The 24,386-nt window shown below is 60.5% G+C and overlaps 1 protein-coding gene across 16 annotated transcripts in view; it reads left to right on the top strand.

Moving 5' to 3' along the window:
* Positions 1–24,386, top strand: part of TTC7B (tetratricopeptide repeat domain 7B) — a 243,600-nt gene that overhangs the window by 207,239 nt on the left and 11,975 nt on the right. For 8 of the 16 annotated variants that reach the window (XM_070065535.1, XM_070065534.1, XM_070065536.1 and 5 more), the window contains one exon: positions 4,005–4,207. In XM_070065535.1, the coding sequence (XP_069921636.1) occupies positions 4,005–4,207 (203 nt within the window). Of the gene's footprint in view, positions 1–4,004; positions 4,208–16,079; positions 16,478–24,386 lie in introns of those variants that run through there. The other 8 variants (XM_070065543.1, XM_070065542.1, XM_070065533.1 and 5 more) reach the window with 8 other exon arrangements.

Raw genomic sequence — 24,386 nt, 5'->3', positions numbered from 1 at the left:
AGAGAGAGAGACTCCATTGGCAAAGATGGTTTGAAAATCACTGCAGAACTTTGTGCCCTGTCTCCTGCCCTTGTTTTTTGTTTGTTTGGATTTTTTTTTTTAAGATTTATTTGTTTATTTAAAAGTTAAAGAGTGACAGCGAAGAAAAGAGAGAGGGAAAGTTTCCATCTGCTCGTTTAATCCCCAAATGGCTGCAAACAGCCAAGGCTGAGCCAGGATGACGCGAGGAGCCGGGGGCTCTAGTGGGTCTCCCACAGGGGGACAGGGGACTCAGACCATCTTCCACTGCCTCCAAGGGTTCATATGAGGAAGTGGAGTCAGAAGCAGAGCAGGGGCCTGTGCTGCGGCTTGGTGGGCTAAGCACTGGCCTTCCGCACAGGCCATGGTTTGTATCCCGGCCACTCCTCTCTGATCCAGCTCTCTGCTGTGGCCTGGAAAAGCAGCAGAAGGTGGCCCCAGTCCTTGGGCCCCTGCACCCACATGGGAGACCTGGAAGAAGCTCCTGGCTCTGGATTGGCCCAGCTCTGGCTGTTGCAGCCATTAGGGGAGTGAACCAGCGGATAGAAGACCTCTCTCTCTCTCTCCCTCTTTCTCTCTCTGCCTGTAACTCTACCTCTCAAGTAAATAAATAAATCTTTAAAAAAAAAAAAAAAAAGGTGGAGCCCTCTGAAATGGGCTGCCCACCTCACAGGCAGCAGCTTAGTCCCCTGCACCACAACGCTGACCTGTGTCTCAGCTCTTGAGCTTGAGAGGAAGGGCGCGGGTCCGTGCGACTGCCTCGGGAGCCCGGGCCTAGACAGCCGCACAGGTTTCCTCCCTCAGCCTCCAGGGCCCTGGAAACGAGTCCGGAGGCGGATCTCTCCCAGCTTTGCGGCCCCGACGTGAGTCCATGGGCCACTTCCACTTCCTCACCCCGAGAAGGGCGCCTGAGGACACGGTGATAGATGAGCCACTCGGCATCGCGTTTGGTCTCCCAGAGGCCCCTCCTGGAGCAAGCCTTATGTGTCCTGTGCCATGCTGGTAATTAAGGCTCCTCCCCACCTCGACTCCCGTGACAAGAATTCTGGGAGCCTGCGTCCCGGCTCCCCCAAAGCAGCCTTTCTGTCACAGTGACCTGGGCGTGTGCCCTAAGGTAGCTGCAGGCCTGGAGAGCTCGTGAATGCACACAGCCGCTCATCCCCAGTGTGGCAGCAGGTGTCAGGGACAGGGACGTTCTGTACAGCCCTCCCGAGTGGCCACCGCGCTCAGGTAACCCAAAACCGCAGCAGGTCCCTGTTGGACTCTCTGGCGAGAGCTTCGGGAGAATTATGTTACTGAAGGCAACAGGCATTCCTGACTGTGTCGTTATGAGGGTTGTTTATCTCCCAGGAGGGACAAGGCCTGGCCCGGCCCATAATGAGGGCCAGAGAAACGCCCTTTGATGGTCCTGCGGTTCCCTTGGGGGGCGCAGGTGCTCAGCAAGGACCTCTGGAGTCGAGTCTCGTGAGAGGCATCGCCCCCGTAGGACCCAGGAAATTGTGTGGGGTGGCCCGAGTTTCTGTGTCTGCAAGGGTGGCTTGGGTCCCTCGGTGTCCCTGGGCCGGTTTGTCATTTCCCTGTGCTCCTGTTAGGAGGGCCCTGGCGGGCAGGAGGACAGACAAGGTGCAGGCTGGGCCTGTGCCAGGCTCTGGCCTGGCCTGGGGAGCCAGTCTTTGCTATGAATAGGATCGTCAGGGAAGAGGAGGTGGCTGTGGAGGGGACCATCCCAGGCGAGTGAGGTCAGGAGGTCAGCAGAGGGAACGCACCTGCCCTCACGCAGCCCCCGGCTCAGTGCTGGAGAGGAGCACTGGCTGTCCGGGAGCACGCCCAGGACCCCTCAGCCAGAGAGCTGCAGGGCTGGGGAGGGGTCAGGTCAGAGAAGGCAGAAAGGCCTTGAAGAGGGCTGGGGGTCAGGGAGGCAGGCAGAAGCCACAGAACGGACAAAATCCAGAGCCGAAACACCTGCCGTGTGTGGGGGCAGCACTCAGTGCCGACAGGCCCTGGTGGTGCGGGGAAGCAGCTGAAAGGTCACAGGTCAGGGAGGGCAAGGGAGCCTGTCGCCACGGGTGCCCAGTGCCAGGCAGAGGGATCTGGTGTACTTGGGCAGAGGAGATGTGCGCTCCATAGAGGCCTCAGGCAGAGGCTCCAGGCCAGGCTGCCTGTGTGCTGCTCTGGCTCTGCCTCTAGGTTGTCATTTTGCTCTACCCTGGGACGGTGGGTGAGTCAGCCTCTCTGGGCCTCAGTTTCTTCATCTGTACAATGGGGATAAAGCAGTATTTCGATTGGATCACTGTGCAGACTAAACAGGAAATGAGAAGACTTCCTGGTTCCAGGTGCACTTTTTTTTAAAGGTTTATTTACTTATTTATTTACTTGAAAGGCAGAGTTACAGAGAGAAAGGGAGAGAGCTTCTGTCCACTGGTTCACTCCCCAGGTAGGGACAACAGCTGGGGCTGGGACTGAGGCAGGCCAAAGCCAGAGGCCAAGAGCTTCATCTAGGTCTCCCCTGTGGGTGCAGTGGCCCAAGTACTTGGGCCATATTGTACAGCTTTCCCAGGCACATTAGCAGGGAGCTGGATCGGAAGTAGAGCAACCGGGACTCGAACCCGTGCCCATGTGGGATGCCAGCGCTGCAGGCAGCGGCCTTTCTATGCCACAGCGCCGGCCCCTGTCAGGTGCATGTTACTGAGTGTCAGCTGTTGTCATTACTGCTGTTATCCACCATTCAGCAACCACATACTGCGTCCCAACTCCACGCCAGACTCTGTTCTCAGCACAGTAGTCTGGGGCATGGGACACACAGGTGGGAGGACCAGGAAGGAAACAGAATGGCTCGTGCTGGGGGAGGGGAGGGGCAGTGGTGTCAGGAGATGGCCACACAAGGCCTCCTGGGAACAAAGACTGGAAGGCTTCCTGGAAGGGGTGTGAACAGGCACCAGGCCTCTGCCCCAGGGCTGGCTGGCCAGAGGCTGAGAGTTCACAAAGCGGACTCCAGGAGGCAACTAGGTGAGGCCTGTGAGAGAGCTGGTGAGACGTTCCCATTCTGCATTGTCATGTTCTGACATTGCTGCTTCTGAGTGTTCTGGTTTGTGCTGTCATGCACGCTCTCCGTATGCGTATGTACAGAACTCGGAGAGACCGGCACGGGAGTCTTTCACTGCCAGAGTGAGGCGGGGGGCCCAGGCGACAGTGATGAGATGGGCTCAGTGACCCCAACAGGGCAGCCTGTGAGTAAGGGCAGAGCAATGGAGCTGACCGCTGTGGCTGCAGAGGGGAGAGAGGACTCAGACGCGAAATGCTCCCAGCCTGGGGCCCCTGGAGTGCGTGAGGGGTTCCTGGGGGAGGCCAGGGCTGCAGGGCCGCTGGGGCGCCCCGCGGAGAGCCTGAGCCTGGCAGGAAGGTCACTGCCCTGCTCGTTTGGAAAGTGGCGGCCTGGTATTGCAGAGGGTTCTGCTGGTGTGGCGCAGTTAAGAGTCTCCAGGGTGCTGTCACTTGCCCTGGTAGGGCCTGTGTCAGATGGAGCAGCCGTTTCACTTCCTCCTGTAAATGCGTGAGCTGCGGCCTTGCCGTGCTGCCTGGCGTCAGGAGAGCAGGCCCGGGGGCAGAGCCGTAGCCCTGCAGGGCCCTGCATCTCTGGTGGGCTTGTCCCTGTGCTCACCCGGCCCTTCCTCTGTGGTTGTTGGAGCCGAGGGCAGGGCTGGGCCAGCCTGTGTCCAGACACAGAGGCGCCCCGGGTGGGCCCTGGGGGTGGGAGTGCCACTGTGCCCTCTGCTCGGGGATGACCTGTGCCACAGCAGGTGGAACCTTCGACAGCAGCCGGCATGAGGGAAATGTCAGCCTGCGCTGTTCCCGCAACGGGTTGCATCAGCCAGCTCTGGGCCCTGCTCGATACTCACAGGGGCAGGCAAATGTCCCCAGCCAGGCTCATGGCGCCTCAGAAGGGCAGTGAACCAAGAAGGCCTCTTCTCTCTGCTCTCCCCCAACAGCGGAAGTCTACATCGGCATCGGGAAGCCCGCGGAAGCCACCGCCTGCACCCAGGAAGCTGCCAACCTCTTCCCAATGTCCCACAACGTGCTGTACATGCGGGGCCAGGTCGCTGAGCTCCGCGGCCACCTGGAGGAAGCCCAGCGCTGGTATGAGGAAGCCTTGTCCATCAGCCCCACCCACGTGAAGAGCATGCAGCGACTGGTGAGTGTGAGGGCCGGGCAGGGACCCCACTCTTCTGTGGGGGCTCCCCCTGGAAGCAGCAGGAGGCTCGTGACCCTCAAACCCTCTGCTTCCAAAGGCCGCTGCACCTGACTGGCCAAGCTGTCACAGGGCACACAGCCAGCACGCCGTTCGGCTTGCCGTCGGTGCACGTAACACCCCAGGAGTCGGCAGCGGCTGACCTAGCGTCCCACGGGAGAGCTTTGGGTCAGTGGGCTCTGGCCCAAGCCACCCTGTGGCCCAGGGTCTGATAAAGGCCCTCTGTGGCCTAGGGACTGTCACGGTCATCTTGGGCTCTGCACGGCTCACAGCAGCCACCTCAGGGGCGTGCACACCCCCAGGGATGTCAGTACCAAGGTCAGAGCACTCTGTAAACGGGGGGCCTGGGTAGCTTGGCCTGGGCCCCTGCTCAGTCACTGCGGTTTCCGTACTGCTAGCCCTGTGGCCCCAGAAATGCACATGGCCCTCTTCTGGACGCCCGGACAGAACCTGGGGTTGTCCCGCCGCCCCCTCACTGAGGACCACCTTTGAGAGGTCCTGGAGTGGCCGCCCCGCTGTCTCAGTGAGCCGGGAGCAGCCTGGTCTCAGGAGAGCTGCGTCTGTCTCCGGAGTGCAGCGCCGCACAAGCCCCGGGCCCCCTGTCTTCCCTCAGAGTCTGAGTTGGTGCCCACAACATCAGCCAGGTCCGAGGGCTGGAGAGGAGCCGCCCTGCCCACTCTGGGCCTGCACGCTCGGCCTCGGGGCTGAATTCCTGTTTTATTCTTAGCGGTAGGACGTCTCTGGTGTGGAAAGGAAAGTCTCATAATGGAATTGGGGTGCCCTCCACGTTGCCGGCCCGGGAGCCCTGCACCCGTGATCTCCAGTGTGTGACAGAGCGCGAGCACCGCACAGGGGCCCAGGGGCGGCGCGCGGTCCCTGTGCGGTCGGCCGCTTGCTCTTCAGCCTCAGGCGGGGCGAGTGCGTGTCCATGGTTTCCTACTGAGCAGTGAAATACTGCAAGCCAGGGCAGAGGCTAAGCCGCAGGACCGCTCCTGGGGGCCGGGCAGGCGGCTCTAATTTAGACCTGCGCTCCCCTGGCCTTGGGCCCCAGCCTCCCTCCAGGAGCCTTGGGTCCCTGTGAGCTGGGCCAGTTCTTCCCCTGCTGTGCTGTTGCGGGAAATGCTTTCCCTAGCGGGGAGCTGAGCGGAGTTCCTGGCACCCACTGGGTGCTTATCAAATACAAAGCCAAGGCAGTCCTTTTCAGTTGTAAAGATAAATTAGACCCTATAGTACTCACAGCTACTCCCTCCCCCATTTCCTTTTATGAGCATTCTGTAGCCCCATACGGCTTTATAAATAATTTTACGTATTACCCAAACATTAGTGTGTTTGATTAAAAATATTACCTGGGCTTTTAATTTTTGTCTCCCTATTGTAAGAGGAATTTGTAAAGAGCTTTTCGGATCTCCGGGCTTTGTCTGGAGCTTGGGGAAGAGCTATAATCAACGCCAGGAGCCCAGCCTTTGTGTTAAATAGAGGCAGCGGGTTTCCACCCCAGGGCCTATGAATCATTCAGAGAAGCGGTTCTTGTTCATCCGCAGGGGGAACACAGGAGACAAAACACCGCAGAGGAAAATGGCACCGCGAGAGTTTTCTGTTTCACCTTGGAGCTTTTCAGGACACCTGAGCTCCCTGACAAATGCCAGCCACTTTCCTTTCTGAGAGGGGCAAGCAGGGCCTGGCGAGCGCGGGCCCAGGCTGGTGGCAGGGCCATGCCTGCTGGCACCTGGGCAAGCCGCGGCCTGAGCCCCTCCAGGCCCAGACACGTAGGCCTTGGGAGATCTTGCTGGTGGGAAAGCGGAGTAGTGGTAGACTTTGAGACCCTGCCCCTGCGCTCTGATATGGTGAAACCCCTTCCTGACCGCAGGCAGGCTGAGAGCAGTGTGCCTGCCCAGCTCAGATTCCTGCCGTCAGACATACGCCCAGTGACTGCGGCCGGGGTGATGGCCAAGGGGGCCTGGAGCGGTGTTTCTTGGGAAGCTTATGAATGATGCACTATGACCTGTGTCCTCCCCAGCCTGCCCCCTGGGACCCAGCCCATAGCTGGGGGAGCCCTGCTGCAGTGCAGGGGAGGGGGTCCCCATCCTGCTGGCACTGCTCGGCCTGCCGGGCCCAGGAAGGGGCAGCCCCTGGTCTCCCCTGGTTCTTTGGCCCTGAGCTGGCATGACCCCTCCCTTGCCTATGTGTGTTTTTGTGACCCTGGGGGGTCACAACAAAGGGGGTGGGAGGAAGGGAGGCAGGGAAGACACCCTGAGGCAGAATCCCCCTCTGAGCCTCGGTCCTGTGGACAGGCGGGTGTTAGCACCGAGATGTCCCAGAGACAAAGTAAACATGAGAGCTGAAGTCTCTTGCCAGTGACACCAGGACTTGTCTATCCTCCCGGAAACCAGACTGCATGCAGGCCCCCAAGTGGACAGGAAGGAAGGGACGGGGGTGAGGGGGAGCTCTCCACAGGGAGATGAGGTCAAGTCCAGGCCAGAGGCAGGGCACCAGGCCCCGAGGTGGCAGAGGGAGACAGGGGCAGCCATGTGCATCAGGGAAGCGTATGTGAGTGAGCAAGGGGGTGGCCTGCCCAAGCCAGGCTGAGCGAGGGCCGGGTATCAAGACTGGAAAGATTCTGAAAACGTGGCACCAGACACCAACAAAGAACCAACCAAGGAGGCCTCATGGGAAGGAACCAAGTGTGAGGCAGAATTTGGGCCCTGGAAGAAAACCCCAGGAGGCAGGCGCTTCTGCAGTGGTCTTAACTCTCAGAGAGGAAGGCGAGCCCGAGGGTCAGTGCTGGGCAGGGCCGGGGCAGGCCGGGGGTGGCAGTGAAGACGGGAGGGAAGGAGCTGTCCGGCACAGCAGTCACAGCGGGGGACTTCAGAGAATTGCAGAGGAAGGTCCACGCTGGGCTTGCTCCATGGAGAACACTTGTGAACTTCTCAGCTCGTAAGTGCAGGACATGCCCCAGTCACGTGGTCACAAAGCCGTGGTGATGGAGGGTGGGGTCCAGGGACATATGGTAGTCATGAAAGCAAATCAAAGGTCAGCCCTTGGCCAGAGAAACATAAATTAAACCCCAGGGAAACTGACACTTGTCTAATAGCTTTAGCATATTGTGTGTGTGTGTGTGTGTGTGTGTGTGTGTGTGTGTGTGAACAGTCCCACACAGTGAGAAGGGAGAAGAGAAATCGTATGTTTAGTGACAATGGTGAGTCAGGACAAGGCCAGGGGAGCCCCAGGGTGCCAAGTGTGGGCAGCTGTGAGGGGGGCAGTGCGCTGACGAGGGGGCAAGTTACAAAGTCACGTTGTTGGCAAGGGGAGGAGTCTTTTCCAAGAAAATAAAAGCCTATTTTCATTTTATTTTTGCCTAAGTATATATATTTACATTTAACTACCTGCTCTGTTAAAAAGCCTTTAGCGCCCAGTGCCCAAAGTGAATTACTGAAATCCAAGCAATTTTTTTTTCCAAATCAGTTCCTGCATTCCGAAGTTGGGGGATGGGGTGTGGCAGTCCAAGGCAGGCTGGGGGCCCAAGGACCTGCATGCTGGGTGCCCCTTCCCAGGCCAAGGGCAGGTGCAGAGGCTCCGTGTAGCCGAGGACAAAGTCACCAGGGCGGAGACAGACTGGTTGCCCTCCGATAAAGTCAGTCTGAACTCTGGAGGGCAATGCTGAGACTGGAAGGTGGGAAAGGAACCAGGGCTTTCGGCAGCGAGAAGGTGGCCGGGAGCCAGGAGAGCTGCAGGGCAGGCCGTGCACTAGCAGGACACTCGGATCTGCCCGCCACGCATCTGACAGGTTGCGAAGAGTGCAGAACAGAAGCAGATGGCCAAGGTCAGCACGGTTTGGAGAGGGGACGGCACAGGAAGAGAGGATAGGAGCCCCCAGGCGGCCTTGAGGAGGCCTGGAAGCTGGAAAGGCCCTGTGCAGAGAACCACGGCAGGGGCAGCAGGGGCGCCTGTGAGACAGGTGCCCCACCCCACAGCCAGGGGAGGAGGGGGATGCGTCCCCTGCGGGGCGGGGGACCCCACCCTGCCCCTGCCAAGCCTGGGGACTAAACCATGGAATTTCAGAACCAGTGTCAGTCCGTCAATGAGAAAAATCTGGATTCGAAGTGCAGAGAGGCCACCTCCCAGGCGCTGATGTTCCCAGGATGAGGCTGGGGCCCGTGAAGGGGGCAGCGGGAAGTCCAGGGCTGCTGAGCTTCAAGCCGCCTCCAGAGGAAGCGGGGTTCCAGAGCGTTCAGGGAGTGTGGGGTGGGGCCCCGCCCTGGCTCCCAGGAGTGTGGCTGGAGGAATGGCCTCCATGTCGAGGGGTCCTGGGGATGGCATGCAGCCTGGGGGAGGGTGTATAGGAAGATACATCCTTGTGCCTGGGAGCGTGTTTTGCCGATAGAACACGTTTGTCAAGTCTCCATCAGGGGTGTCTAAGAACCGATGCAGCTTTCTGTGCGGGGCGTGGGGGCCCTAAAAGAGCTTGCACGTGTTCTGTGGATAGACTGGAAGCCAGCAGACCTCTCACAAGCTGGAGGGCTTCAGGCTGGGGGTTCACGTGCAGACTGCCTTCCAGGGCTTTCTCCAGGATCTGAGGTTTTTGGAAACATCAGAAACCCAGAGCGACACCAAATACAAAACCTTGAGAAGTGGCACTGCCATTCTGTCCCAGGGGACTGCAGCAGCAGAGGACGGCAGAGGTGGGCTGAGCTGAGAAGGCACTGGTGGAGGGGGCTTCAGCAGCACCAGGGCGTGGGGTGCAGTGGGGTGCCTGTGACGGCTTAGTTGCTGCAACAGCTCTGCAGGCTGACCCGACAAAGCAAGGCCTGCCGTGGGAGCGGCCTTTACCCTGCCTCCCGGCTGGCGCGGCTATTCACCGTGTGAACACACATGCAGGGTGGCAGCCAGGGCTTTCCCAGGGTCAAAGAGGAGCACTTCCGCTCCACTCCGGCAGCTCACGTGGCCCAGCCATGAGGCTCGCTGTCCCTCTGTTCGGTGAGACTTGGCAGGGAACTGCTGGGTCCCACATCTCATTGGTTGGCTGTGCGTTGTCCAACCTGTGCCCTATTGGGGGTGAGAACAGCGTGAAAATGTGTTTCTCCAGAATCAGGCAGCCTGCATCTGTGCGTCTGTCAGGGGACCAGGGCCCAGCACACGGGACAGCTTCCCGGCCAGTGCCTCTCGAACCGTCCCTGGGAGAAACAGGTCTTCTGTCCCTGCTGTTCCCCTGGGAAGACCCAGGCACACTGAGGCAGGGTCGGTGCGCCCTTGCTGATCTCAGGAGAGGATCTCTTCCATCCAAAGTGTCAGTTTCCTCCGGGACGTGGAAAGAGCGACTGGCAGGAGACAGAACTCCGTGACAGGCCATTGAGGGGGCTCCATCCACTACCGATTGCGTTTTCTTTCAGAAATGAAAACCGCCCTTAAAATTAAGCCGTACAACCTTTTCCCTGAAGAAAAGGCTTAGGAAGCATTTGGGTGTCCCCAGCCTGTGCACCTGCGGGCTGGCCGATCATACAACAGCCTCGGTCCGTGCCGCCGTTACTTGCTGTGATTGGGGTTCAAACTCGCAGTGGAGAGGAAAGAGCAGTGTTTCCTGGCAGGTGTGTCAGCCTTCGCTGCTGGTTCCATCTTCCCTCCCTCTCCCTAATGGCACACACTGGCGCCTTTGATGGTTTGATGTCCTTTCAACAATTATCAGCGCTTGGCACAAACACGGCTTTTTATCTGCAATGACACCTGAAACCTCAGACAACCCTGTCTGCACGTTTGTTCTTAAGCTGTGCGGCGAGAGGGGGAGTTTCTTGTTTGCCGATGGAGGAACCTGCCTTGGTGACCTGCCCCGGGTCAGAGCCTTAGTCAGCGGCTGAACCAGCACAGGGAGGGAGTCAGGCTGTGTCAGCGAAGCCACTTGAGAGTGCAGGACTTCGGGGACAAGACAGCGTGGAGGTTAAGAGCGCTGGGGCCAGCCTGCATGGGTTCAAGTCCCAGCGCTGTCGCGTGCTAACGGTGTGACCTGGAATGAGTTCTTAATCCTGCTGGACTTCCGTTTGCTTGGCAGTAAAACGGGGATGATGATGGTGTCCCTGACGGTGTTACTGTGTGGGTTAACCCGTCAGCTCGAGTGTTACTGTTGTGCACTACAGGTGGGGTCACACCCAGGGTGGACGCTCCTTTGTATCACCTGACACCTTTGGGACAGGAATGGCTGAGTTTCATTGGCTGGAGGAGGAAGACTTGCCCTTGACCTGGTGTTGGCCCAAGGCTTCTCAGTATCCCTGGATGAATGTTCTAGGGCGCCTGGAGCCCAGGCTGCCAAGGCTGAAAGGAGTCCAGGGCAGGGTGGAGGCCCCGCTGGCATGGGGGGTCCTCAGGAAGAGACTTCTGGCTGCTCTCACCGGGGGCCGGGCCGGGCCTCTGTGCTGCACCGTCCCCTCTGGGCCACCCCAGGGTTGCCACAGAAGACATCCCCACACAGGTCAGGCCCTGGAGGGCAGCCTGGCTCAGAACACATGTCCGCTGAGGACCTCTGCCCCAGTCTGTTCACTGTTCACTGATCTGTCCATGCCTGGACAGCACGGTGGCCGGCGCAGACCAGGTGTGGGAGTGGCTGGGGATCAGGAGCCAGAAGCTGGGTGGGCATCATCAGAAAATACCATTTTTAAAAAATTTATTTTATTTTTCTTTTCAAGATGGGGGAGTGGAATCTTCCATCCTCTGGTTTACTCCCCAAATGGCTGCAATTGCCAGGACTGAGCCAGGCTGCAGACCAGAGCCAGGAGCTTCACCTGAGTCTCCCATGTGGGTAGCAGGGGCCCAAGTACTTAGACCACCATCTGCTGCTTTCCCAAGCACACAGCAAGTAGCTGGATTGAATATGGAGCACCCAGCTCTTGAACCAGCACCCATATGGGGTGCTGACGTCATAGGCCACACCTTAAATCCACTGCACCATGTTTACATGGCATTTTTTAAAGATTTATTTATTTATTTGAAAGTCAGAGTTACTCAGAGAGGCAGAGAGAGAGAGAGGTCTTCCATCCACTGGTTCACTCCCCAAATGGCCGCCAACGGCCAGAGCTGTGCCAGTCTGAAGCCAGGAACCAGGAGCTTCTTCTGGGTCTTCCACATGGGCACAGGGGCCCAAGGACTTGGGCCATCTTCTACTGCTTTCCAAGGCCATAGCAGAGAGCTGGATTGGAAGTGGAGCAGCCGGGACACGAACTGGCACGCTCATGGGATGCCAGCACTGCAGGCGGTGGCTTTACCTGCTACACCACAGCGCCGGCCCCTACATGGTGTTTCAAATAGCCAGGTTAACTCTCCTGGTGTGCAAAGAGCTCTGGGTATCTGTGCTTTGGCCCTGGCACTGTCTTCTCTGGCCATGAAGACAGGAAAGACCCTGAGGCTGAGCTGGAGGGTGCAACCACGTGGTTCCACGTGAGACCACAGACCCCTCTAGTGCCGTGGGCTGTCAGTGTGTTCACAGCTGGATCTCAGGAGTACCTGTTGGGCTGTGGGGCAGGGCTTTTGCCAGGTGTGTGTGGCACAGCCAGATCCCCAGCTAGTGCACAGCGCCTGCTGCAGGGCCCGAGCCTGGGAGAAGACAGTGACTGCCCCCCAACGTCCTATCCTGATGTCCCCAAGCACATGCCTCCTTGTCACATTTGGGAAGTGTAGTGGAGACTGCCGTGGGACAGTGTCCCAGGGGCCCCGCAGTGGTCTGCCCAGGCTCCTTGCTCTCTGGCCCCGTGGGTGGCCTTCAGCCAAGGGCAGCCTGCCACCTCGTGGGCCTCCAAGCCCAGCCTGCAGCTCAGTTCAGATGGGGTCACACTCTGCGGAGTTGCTCAGAGCACTAATGCTCATGAGAGACTCGGGGCCGCCCAGCCCCCAGAATGCTCACCTAGAGGAAGGACACATTCCTGTGCCACCTGTGCATGCCCTCCCCACAGGAGCCCTCCCCTGGGGCCAGATGCCAGTCCCCGGGCCTGCCCCACAGGGAAGTTACCTGGGAAGCTGAAGTGGCCTGTGGCCCCATTGGGTGGCTGGAGGCACTGAGTCGCACGTGTTGGTGTGGCAGCCTTCAGGGGTCCAGGCCACGCAGCTGCAGTTACACCCCCTCCTCTGCTGTAGCTGACGTCCGTGTTTCCACGGCACCAAGACCGTCGTTTCACATCCGGGTCAGAGGGTGGACCACGCTGGCCACTGGATGATCGCGGTAGCCATGACCAGACTCAGGCAGTGGGGGAGGCTGCAGTCAGGGGTGCAAACCCAGCAAAGAGGACTGAGCGGGAGGCACTGGCAGCCGCCTGGGGTAGAACGGGTCACTTCTGCCGTAGCACCTCGCATCCTTTTGAAACTGCCTGTTTGTACCTTGGCGCTCTCTTCTGGTTGCTGGGTACGTGTGTCCTCCTTGCAGCAGAAAGCACATCCCTGGGGGTGGAGGACTTGGCTCTGCAGCCACGTGACCGTTGCTCGGCTGTGGCTCCTGTGCGTGCCCCCTCCTGCACTGTGGGGCTGCTCCCGGCAGCTGCTTCTCCTTGGCTTGGGCATCCCTCTGCCGCCAAACTTGTCTCTGTGCTGGGCAGGGAGGCATCGGCCACTCTGCTCTCGCCAGGACAGACGCACAGACGCCGTCAGGCCCCGCAGCACAAGCCCCATGGCGCCTGGTATCACCAGGCGTTCCTTTCCCTGCAGCCTAAAGACAGAATGATTTCTGTGTTTATTTCATTTTCGGTTTTGGAGTCTTGGATGCCTAATTATGGGCTGTGCAGTTCAGTCTCTCATTAGTAATTATTATCTAAAATCATTGAAGAATCTGACCTACTCTATCCAAGCCATTTATCCTTAGAAAATCTGCCCCACGATTCCAGCCGGAGCTGACACTTGGGCTCTGCCATGGTCCGTGCTCCCTGGATTGGATCTGGCTGCTAGGTTTCACTTTCCTGGGTTTTCTGTGTCTCAGACCCGGAAGGTTGCAGATTCCTCTTCCGCTGTGCCCCTCCCTGGCTTCCCCAGCAGCCTCTGACCTCAGCCAGCCTGGAAAGGTGGCATGTGGGGCCCACCTGGCCTACAGGTTCAGCCCATCTCACATCTCGATTGCTTTCCCATCACTGAGAGCTGGTCCCAGAAGACCTCGCCTACTCTCTGTCTCTACCTCTCTCTGTAACTCTGCCTGTCAAATAAATAAAATAAATATTAAAAAAAAAAAAAAGATGCAGATGGAAATCCTCAGGCCTAATGCTCGCCAGGTGTTGTGGGTTTAGAATCCCATTTTAATTCCCTAACCAAGCACTCCTTTTTTTAATTTACTTTTTTTTTTTATTTGAAAGGCAGAGTTACAGAAGCAGAGGCACAGAGAAGTCTTCTATCTGCTGGTTCACTCCCCAAATGGCCACAAAGGCCGGAGCTGAGCCAATCCAAAGCCAGGAGCCAGGAGCTTCTTCTAGGTCTTGCACACGGATGTAGGGGCCCAAGGACTTGGGCCATCCACTATTGCTTTCCTAGGCCATAGCAGAGAGCTGGATCTGAAGCGGAGCAGCCAGAACTCGAACCAGCCCGTATGGGACGCTGGCACTGCAGGCAGCGGCTCTACCCACTACACCACAGTGCCACTCCTCAAGCACTCCTTTTGCAGATGGGGAAACTGAGGCTAGACAGGGGAAGGAAAGACCCACGTGAACCCCTGACTCTCAGTTTTGAAGGTTCCATGCCTGTGAAATGGGGCAGTAGCAGTGGCTTCATGAGGTGGATGTGAAAGAGCTCTCTGGACTGCTGCAGGGCAGACCCTGCCCCCACCCGGGACTGGCCCCCTGCTGTGATGGGGGACAGGACTTCTCAGGGGCCCCTCCCCAGGCAGCGCCTGCTGGGCCCCGCCCCATCCTCCTGGGAGAAGTCTGTCCTCCTGCCTCTCTGCCGACCTGGAAGTCTCCCTCCTGCCATGCTGATTTCTGAGCGCAGACGCAGTCCCCAAGCTCACCCGGGGCACCCTTCCTATTGCCAAGGGGTAGGGCCAGGTCTTCTGAGGGAGGAAGGAACAACAGATGTGCCCAGATCACTGAGTGTCCAACCTCTGGGCCCCCGGCAGGTCCTAACAGAGCCAAGGCAGGAACGCCTTGGGAGCATTTCCGAACGTCACGGATCAGTCCTGCGCAAGGCTGGGCGTGAGCACCTGTGTGGTGGCAGTGCTGTTCCCGCTCCCCCTCCAAGCGCGGTCCTTCAGTCCCTCGCTGCTGACTCAGGGAGCCTGTCTCCTGCTGAGCGTGGAAGGATTAACGCGACGGTACAGGCAGGCGGCGGGGGCCTCATTGTGTGCTGGGTGCCAGACTCGGTGCTGGGGACACAGACGTGACCCTGGCCTCCCCTCTGGCACTGCCTTGCCGTCCAGAGGGAGGGGCAGGAGCTCCCATAAGCTGGGGGCTCTGACAGGCAGCTGGTGCAGCGCACGCGTGACCGGAGCTTGCGGGCCGTGTTCTAGCAACACAGTGCGGGTTCAGGCTCTCGTTCAAGTCCAGGGACAGATGAATGTGAAGTAATAAGCCAGCTGTCGGCGAGACCACGCACGGCTGGAGACATGAGCTGGCGACAGGTGGCAGATGGTGGCATGGAAGTCCTGCTTGGTGTCTAGCTGTGCTATGGCGCCGTGGTTGGGTGAGAAAACGTCCTTAGTTGAAGTACTCCGGGGTAAAACCTCCCATGCCTGTAAACTGCTGTGAGCACGCTGACCCTCACCCCCAACGCTGACGACACAGAGAGGACAGAGGTTCACGGTTGCCATGCTGCGGGGATGAGTGTGCACAGCTGTCCGTGGTGTTAGCCTTGCTTCTTGGCTGCAGGCTTGAGGTTTTTCATGATCAAGTTTAAACCAGTAAGTTGATGCGATCAGCCTCGCGTTTGGGAGAGCTCGCTCTGGAAGCTTTGGAGGGCAGACTGAGGGGCTTGTGCGACCTGCCGAGGGCTCTGCTACAGGAAACGTGTGGGCCGCCCACGCTTGGCAAGGGGAGTGAAGGGCTGGAGGCTGACCCAGGCCTCAGCTTTAGTGCCTGGGCAGACAAGATGCCTTCAGCCAGAGGGGCACAGGAGGAGGGCCGGCTCTGGGATGGATACTGGGAGGCCTGAGTGGTCGTGCTGAGAGGGGTGACCTGGGCCGGCCTGGAAGAGATGGCCCACGGCATGTGGCCACGTGGGCTGGGGGGCGGGGGAAGCAGCATCCACCAGTGGCAGCAGAGGGGAGACGAGAGTGCCTGGGATATAAATCCCAGAGAAGAAGAAAAGAAAGGAGGCCGAGGCCAGTAGCCCAGGGAGAGCAGCCGATGTTCAGGTTCTGATCTTGGGAGCAGGTTTCTACATCCAGCTGCGGCTGGGCTGGGGCCTGGCTCTGCCACACGTGTAACAGCCCACTCTGCCCCCGGCCTGCGGCTGCAGCAGGCCCTGTTCCCAGCAGCGACTTCCGTGGTGTCCACAAAGCCACCTGCAGAAGAGTGCCGGAGGCAGGGAGGGGCTGTGGGGCATGTGCTGCGCTTTGCTGAGCCTGGCTTCTTCCCAGTGAGAGGGGACGTCGGCGTCCACCCCCTCCCCAGCCAGCCCTGCCTACTGGGGGTGGGGCCTGGCTGAGAGCACAGGTTTGGGTGTAGGTGTGGGCATGTGTATGAGCCCCAGGGAGTTCGCAGGTGTACAGGGCGCATGCCGTGCCCTGGCTCCTGGAGGAAGGATTCTCTCAGCAGCTGTAACAGCAGTGACAGGTTCTGACGCATGTACAATAAGTCTGGCTTCCAGCCTCGCCAAGAGGTCAGTGGTCATCAGTCCTTCACTGAAATGCTGGCCATCGCCCTTCCAGATGAAGCTGCTGGCCTGCCCCGTGGGGGAGCCCGTGTGTCTCTCCAGACACAGAGGAGCCGAGCTGCAGGGACGCAGGGCCCCGCAGGGTCGCTCATCCTCAGCACCCGCTGCTGGATCCAGACAGATGCCTGGGGCTGGAACCAACGTGCAAGCGAGCCACCCCTGCAGCAATCTCCCAGAACAAACCAGAAGCAAAACCGGCCTCCTCCTAAGGACAGTGTGTTTCTCCAGGCCTCTCAAAGCAAGGCAGGTCAATGGAGTTATAATTGGCTCTCTAATTAGAACTCCCACAAGCTGTTAAGTTCTTTACCTGCTGCCTGGCATCTCACACAAAGGTGACAAATCTGCCTCTGCCTGGCAATGATTAAAGGAAGCCAGCTCCAGTCCCACCCCTCTTGCCGACAGCAGCCCCCTCCAGCTCCTTGCTCCCGCCCACACACCCACCAGCAAGCATGACAGGGGACACAGGCTGGCTTACAGGAAAATCGGCTGTAGGGAAATGGGCTCCGAGAGCGGGGCTGCTGGGTGAGCTTTGGAGACTGAATGGGAGGAGGCCAAGCCCTCGTCCCCGACTCGCAGGTGTGGCAAGTGTTCTGAGGGTGTCTCAAGAACGCATTAAGTCTCCCACAACGAGTCGCACCCCTCCTCTCCCTCCCTGTGTCCTCAACACAGCACTGTCAGGACCGCGGTGTGCTTTGTGTGACAGGGCCGGGTCTGTCGCCGCCCCAGCATCTCCTGTGCCCGCTCTGTCCCTTTGCTCCGGGGCTGGCGCCTCGCCATCCCTGGCAGCCAGCAGATGCAGCGGTGCACGCCGGAGCCAGCAGCCCCGTCTGCTCAGCCCTCCGCAGCCCCACCTGCAGTGGCTCCCCTTGGCAGGTTCACATCAGCCGTGGGAGGGGCATGTGGATGGTGGAAAGACAAGTGCTGCCGACCAGGGCGTTTTTCCCTCAGGGAGCCCTGCATCCAAAGGGTGGGAGGGGAGGCAGAGCCAGGGGGCGCGGCGGACACGAGCAGAGGACCCCCACCCCCACCCCAGCCCTGACTCCCGGGACAGAGGGCGCTGGCCGTGCACAGATCTGAGGGAGCTCGCCTGCCATCCAGGAGGAGACGGAGCAGCTGCAGAGCGGGGGAGGCAGCACAGCTCAGGGTGCCCAGGCCAGGGAGGGGGAGAGCCGAGCTTGAGTTGTGCCCTCACCAGACACTGGCAGTGGGGGTGACTCGGCTCTCTCACTTAATCTCTGTAGCACAGAAGTGAACATTCCCACCTCGCAGGTTCGCCCAGGGGCCACACGTGGCCCTCAGCACTTGCCCTGCCCAGGAGCTTCGCCTGGAGCCCCTGTGCCTCCCTCCCCCTGGCACAGAGTGGCTGTGAGAATCGTGTGTGGAGTGGAGAGGCCTCAGGGGCCGACGAGGAGGGGTGTGGGCACCCCCGTGGGCCTGTCCCTCCCCTCCCCTTGAGAGAAACCAAAGCAAAGCAGGGAAGGGTCCCCATGGGCTTCCGGGGTGCTGAACCCCTCAGCTCCGGGGGACAGCCAGAGCTCGCAGGACAGGTCACCTCTGGCTGTCGGCAGGCGCTGTGTGGGCCCCGGTGCCTGCAGTAGGAGCCGGAGAGCAGGTGGCCACAGGAGCAGTATCTGCAGGTGCCTTCCAGTGTCTCTGTCTCCTCCAAGTCATTGTTTAAGCCCCCAGGGACCGTTTCCGAGCTCCCTGCCTGGGGATCTGGCTCCTGGGAAAGCTAAGGATGCGCTCGTTAGCCGTGAACCATTGCACGGTAGGCGGCCTCGCGTATTACTCAGCTCGGCGCAGAGGAGCGGCCGCTTGGTGGGGCTCATCCCCGCGGCGCTGACTCGCGGCTTGGAGGGAACGGCTCTAATCTCGATGCTGATTTATTCCACGTTGAGTGGCAAATGATAGGCACGCAACCGTGTGGGGGAGAATGTGCCAGGCTGGGCCTCCGCTCCTGCCCAGGGCTCCAGCCTCAGGAGTGCATCCATTTCTGCACCGCCACACGGTTCCCCAGCCCGCATCTGGGGGCCCTGAGGAGAGAGCTCCCGGAGCAAGAGGCCCAGTTTCTGAGCGAAGGGCCTGCTTCTCTCGCCCTCGCTGGATCGCAGCCTTGGCTGTGCTGGTGCATCCGGGACTGCTGTGCGGTGTGTGCAGGAAGTGGCCAAGGCCATCGGCAGGGCTGCTGGCCTGTGAGGTCCCTGACCCCACCTCCCACCCAGACTTGGTTCTTTGCATTCCAGCCCTCCCTTTGTTGCAGAGTGTCTTGTCACTTCTGGTTGTGCCACCTGCAGCGCACCAGGATGACCCCACCCACGGTGGCAGGATTCAGGCCCCGGGGTTGTCCAGAGAACTGCTCCCTCCAGCTGCAGCAGGGGTGGAGCAGGAGGGCCTAGGGTGTGCAGCTCCAGCAGGGCCCATCCTCCTCCTTTCTGGGGAGGCTCGGGCTGTGGGGAGTGCTGTGGCCGGCCTGGCGTCGTCCCGGCAGCTGCTCGGCGTCCGGCATTCACCAGTGGAGTCCAGATGCAGGCTGCATCCCTCGGTGGCCTCAGGGGTGCCGCCTGGAAGCCGTGCCTGCTGTCCTGGCTAGGGGAGCACCCTCATTCCCACCGCCCCCACAGCCCTTCCGCAGTGGGCCCAGAGGTAGTTTCCACGCTGGTTCTCAGGGTAGATTCTGGGCTGAACAGAGGAGGCGGCTGGGGCAGGCCTGGGAGCTGACACCCACTCCACATCAGCTGAGTGCCCCCAGGATGTGCCAGGGGCTGGAGTGACTTGCATTAGTGAGTATGCCTGCCAGGTCCCAGGGACCACCAGGTGTCAGGGAGGCAGAGATGAGCCCCACAGCCCCTGCCTCCAGGGGCCTGAGCCGTCTCCGGCCAGCAGCCGCGAGTGCTCCTTGCACCGAGCTTTCCCGAGCTCCCTGTAAACCCCACAGCCCTCTTGTGGCTCCACTCCACTGCTTCCTTTCATTTTTGTTTTCTTTTTTAAAAAACATTATTTGGAAAGTCAAGTTACAGAGAGAGAGGGAGGGACAGACAGAAAGAGAGAGATCTTCCATCCACTGGTTCTTTCCTACAATGGCCCCAACAGCCAGCACTGGGCCAAGGAGCCAGGAGCCAGGAGCTTCTTCCAGGTACCGGGGCCCAAGCATTTGGGCTATTCTTCACTGCCTTCCCAGGCCATTAGCAGGGAGCTGGATCAGAAGTGGAGTAGCTGGGACTCGAACCAGCACCCATATGGGAGCCAGCATTTCAGGTAGTGGCTTTACCTGCTATGCCATAACACAACTCCCTCCTCCCCCGTTTTTAATTTTTTACTGGAAAGGCAGAGAGACAGAGAAAGAGACATTTGCTCTCAGTGTTGAGTGATAAGCGGTCAGCCCCAGAACAGAGAGCACCTCCCACAGTTGCACCCTACCCCACCTAGGGACAGGCTGAAGCTGAGGCCAGATGAGGGTGTGTCAGCGTCAGGGGGGAGGGATCCCAGCCGCCGAGCCTCAGGACCTCAGCTGTGGTCCCCAGACCCCACACCCCCCGGGCCTGGTGCTCTCAGGGTTCCCCTCAGGGCAGCTCCATGGTGGTTACATGTGAAGGATTTCTTTGACTGTAGGGACCCACAGGGAGCCCATCCGACCCTCCCCCCATCAGAGCCCTGCAGTCGTGCCCCCTCCCTCGTGTCCCCACCCTCTGCCTGGGCCTGCGGCTCTCACCTGTGCATGCAGGGCCCCCCCCACCCAGCCCCTAGAAGCCTGGGCCTGAGGCAGGGCCAGGGTCACCCAGAGCCTCCTAAGTGCCTCCACTTCCCAGCCAGCGCTCATGCCTGGGGAGCAGCTGCCTCCCCTGGAGGTGGGGAGGGCTCCCCAGGAGGGTGATTAGCACCAAACTTTCCGCTGTGTAGATGTCGGGGCCGTGGGGAAGCGCTGACTTCCAGGCCACGCTGGGCTGTTACTGGGGAATAAGTCAGCCAGGGAGATGTGGGAGCGAGGCAACAGGCGTTCCTGCTGGCTGCCAGTGGAAAAGTGCGGGCAGGGGAGCCCCCGGGCAGGCGCGGCAGGTCCCAGGGCATTGCACGGGCTCTCCTAGGAGCTGGCAGCCCCGCCTCGGAGCCACTGCAGTGGCAACAAAGCCAGGTTGGGGGCGGGGAGGCCAACTAAAACTTACCAGCCAGGGCCCCTTTGGGGGACCCCAAGGCTTGCTCCTCCCAGGGACCCCACACACGCAGGCACACACAGCAGGCCTGGGTCCCTGCTCACCAATTGTCATGGGCTGCTCCAGGGGCCTCGCTGGCCTGACCTCTCTCAGTTAGGGCCCTGCAGCCTGCAGTGCAGGTGCCTGTGCTGGTGCTTCCAGTGTGCTCATTGCATTAGCGAGAGCCACGCCCCAGGCTGCAGCCAGCAGGGAGCTTGCTCAGACCTGGGGCCCTGGAGCGCCTGCCCCCTCCCCGCCTGGGTGTCCACAGACTCTGTCTGTGGCAGCATCTGGTACCCAGGTGCTGGAATGTGGGATGACCTGTGACTCTGGCAGGCTGGAGCGGGACAGCCCCGGGCTTGCCTCTGTTCTCTTGTCCAGTCTTTGCAGCTCTGAAGTCCAAGCAGACCTATGGCTGCTGCCATGAAATCATCCGACACTATCGAAACCATCTCTCCCTCTCACTGTCCCGACCATTCAAGGGCCAGTGAGGGGATTCTGAGTTCTTGGACAGGTGGGTTGTGGCTGGGGCACAGACAGCCCCATGGCCTAGATCCTTGGGTGGCAGTGATGCACAGCTCCCATACCTCGTGCATGACTGGGTATCTGCATGAGCTCATCACCCAGCAGAGAAAACAGAATTGGGGGAGGGGGTGTACTCTCGGCCCCAGGCAGACGCTGCCAGGGCGAGCTGCAGGGGAGGGAAGTGGCGGCCCGCGCCCCATCCTGCTGCTCTGTCTGGCGGCACCCAGACTGTGAGGCTGAAGGGGCTGCCCTGCGGGTGGCCCTCCTGGCCCCTGGCGGGTGAAGTGGGCGTGCTTCAGGCTGCCCAGATAGGGACATCACCATCAACCGCCCCACCCCAGGTCCTCTGAGTGACCTTGGGTCCCGAGAGCCCATGGCCTGGTTCTCCTGGAACCTGGCACCGTGTGTGGAGAAAGGACTCGTGGGGCCCGGACGGACCAGCAGGGCACCAGCGCGCCTAGCACTCTGCGCCAGGAGGATCCCTCCCTGGGCAGCACCAGCCGTACAGGGAACCTTGGCCCGTGGCGCCCAGAGCCAGCTGAGCCATCAGAGAAGGCGCCGGGCTGCATCCCTGCACCGCCTGGGTGCCTGACTGCCCTCCTAGAGATCCTGGGAGTCTGACCCAGAGCAGCGGGCCCTGACCTGGGCCTCAGGAAGCCTGGGTTCCGAGAGCCACCTCTCCTCTGCCTGGCCAGGGACCTGAGCCCGTGCTTTCCCTCCCAGGAATGAGATGCATCACTTCCGGGCCCCTCCCTGGCCCTGCCCGTTCAGCTGTGAACGCCGAGGGGCAGCTGCTGCCGGAGGACTTGGGCACGCAGGGCCCGGCGTTCAGGGTGCTTCTAGGGCAGGAGCGGCAGCTCCCACTCGGGTTCCAGGTCTCCACTAGAGCCGTCTGGCCATGAAGCAGCCACCCCCACCCAGAGCCTCACACTTCCCAGTCACTGTGGGAAGCACAGGAGTGTGGCTTTATTTCTGGAAGGTCCTCCCCTACCTCCCCTCTACCTCCCCTACCTCCCCTCTACCTGCCCTACCTCCCCTACCTCCCCCCTACCTCCCCTACCTCCTCTACCTCCCCTACCTCCCCTACCTCCCCTCTACCTCCCCTACCTCCCCTCTACCTCCCCTACCTCCCCCCTACCTCCCCTACCTCCCCTCTACCTCCCCTACCTCCCCTCTACCTACCCTACCTCCCCTACCTCCCCTCTACCTCCCCTACCTCCTCTACCTCCCCTCTACCTCCCCTACCTCCCCTACCTCCCCTCTACCTCCCCTACCTCCCCTACCTCCCCTACCTCCCCTACCTCCCCTCTACCTCCCCTACCTCCTCTACCTCCCCTCTACCTCCCCTACCTCCTCTACCTCCCCTCTACCTCCCCTCTACCTCCCCTCTACCTCCCCTACCTCCCCTCTACCTCCCCTACCTCCCCTACCTCCCCTCTACCTCCCCTACCCCCTCTACCTCCCCTCTACCTCCCCTACCCCCTCTACCTCCCCTCTACCTCCCCTACCTCCCCTCTACCTCCCCTCTACCTCCCCTCTACCTCCCCTACCTCCCCTACCTCCCCTCTACCTCCCCTACCTCCCATACCTCCCCTACCCCTACCTCCCCTACCCCTAACTCCCCTCTATCTCCCCTACCTCCCCTCTACCTCCCCTCTACCTCCTCTCTACCTCCCCTACCTCCCCTACCTCCCCTACCTCCTCTACCTCCTCTACCTCCCCTACCTCCCCTTTACCTCCCCTTTACCTCCCCTACCTCCCCTACCTCCCCTACCTCCCCTCTACCTCCTCTACCTCCCCTCTACCTCCCCTACCTCCCCTACCTCCCCTCTACCTCCCCTACCTCCCCTACCTCCCCTCAACCTCCTCTACCTCCCCTCTACCTCCCCTACCTCCTCTACCTCCCCTACCTCCCCTCTACCTCCTCTACCTCCCCTCTACCTCCCCTACCTCCTCTACCTCCCCTCTACCTCCCCTACCTCCCCTACCCCTAACTCCCCTCTACCTCCCCTACCTCCCCTCTACCTCCCCTCTACCTCCTCTCTACCTCCCCTACCTCCCCTACCTCCCCTACCTCCCCTACCTCCTCTACCTCCTCTACCTCCCCTACCTCCCCTTTACCTCCCCTTTACCTCCCCTACCTCCCCTACCTCCCCTACCTCCCCTCTACCTCCTCTACCTCCCCTCTACCTCCCCTACCTCCCCTACCTCCCCTCTACCTCCCCTACCTCCCCTCAACCTCCTCTACCTCCCCTCTACCTCCCCTACCTCCTCTACCTCCCCTACCTCCCCTCTACCTCCTCTACCTCCCCTCTACCTCCCCTACCTCCTCTACCTCCCCTACCTCCCCTCTACCTCCTCTACCTCCCCTCTACCTCCCCTACCTCCTCTACCTCCCCTCTACCTCCCCTACCTCCCCTACCTCCCCTCTACCTCCCCTACCTCCTCTACCTCCTCTACCTCCCCTCTACCTCCCCTACCTCCCCTACCTCCCCTCTACCTCCCCTACCTCCTCTACCTCCCCTCTACCTCCCCTACCTCCCCTACCCCTAACTCCCCTCTACCTCCCCTACCTCCCCTCTACCTCCCCTCTACCTCCTCTCTACCTCCCCTACCTCCCCTACCTCCCCTACCTCCCCTACCTCCTCTACCTCCTCTACCTCCCCTACCTCCCCTTTACCTCCCCTTTACCTCCCCTACCTCCCCTACCTCCCCTACCTCCCCTCTACCTCCTCTACCTCCCCTCTACCTCCCCTACCTCCCCTACCTCCCCTCTACCTCCCCTACCTCCCCTCAACCTCCTCTACCTCCCCTCTACCTCCCCTACCTCCTCTACCTCCCCTACCTCCCCTCTACCTCCTCTACCTCCCCTCTACCTCCCCTACCTCCTCTACCTCCCCTCTACCTCCCCTACCTCCTCTACCTCCCCTCTACCTCCCCTACCTCCCCTACCTCCCCTCTACCTCCCCTACCTCCCCTACCTCCCCTCAACCTCCTCTACCTCCCCTCTACCTCCCCTACCTCCTCTACCTCCCCTCTACCTCCCCTACCTCCTCTACCTCCCCTACCTCCCCTCTACCTCCTCTACCTCCTCTACCTCCCCTACCTCCCCTCTACCTCCCCTACCTCCCCTACCTCCCCTACCTCCCCTCTACCTCCCCTCTACCTCCTCTCTACCTCCCCTACCTCCCCTACCTCCCCTACCTCCTCTACCTCCTCTACCTCCCCTACCTCCCCTTTACCTCCCCTTTACCTCCCCTACCTCCCCTACCTCCCCTACCTCCCCTACCTCCCCTCTACCTCCTCTACCTCCCCTCTACCTCCCCTACCTCCCCTACCTCCCCTACCTCCCCTCTACCTCCCCTACCTCCCCTACCTCCCCTCAACCTCCTCTACCTCCCCTCTACCTCCCCTACCTCCTCTACCTCCCCTACCTCCCCTCTACCTCCTCTACCTCCCCTCTACCTCTCCTACCTCCTCTACCTCCCCTCTACCTCCCCTACCTCCCCTACCTCCCCTCTACCTCCCCTACCTCCCCTCAACCTCCTCTACCTCCCCTCTACCTCCCCTCTACCTCCCCTACCTCCTCT

The sequence above is a fragment of the Oryctolagus cuniculus genome, chromosome 20, assembly GCF_964237555.1.
Source record: "Oryctolagus cuniculus chromosome 20, mOryCun1.1, whole genome shotgun sequence".
Classification (NCBI taxonomy): domain Eukaryota; kingdom Metazoa; phylum Chordata; class Mammalia; order Lagomorpha; family Leporidae; genus Oryctolagus; species Oryctolagus cuniculus.
This window is presented reverse-complemented; position numbering and strand designations above follow the sequence as displayed.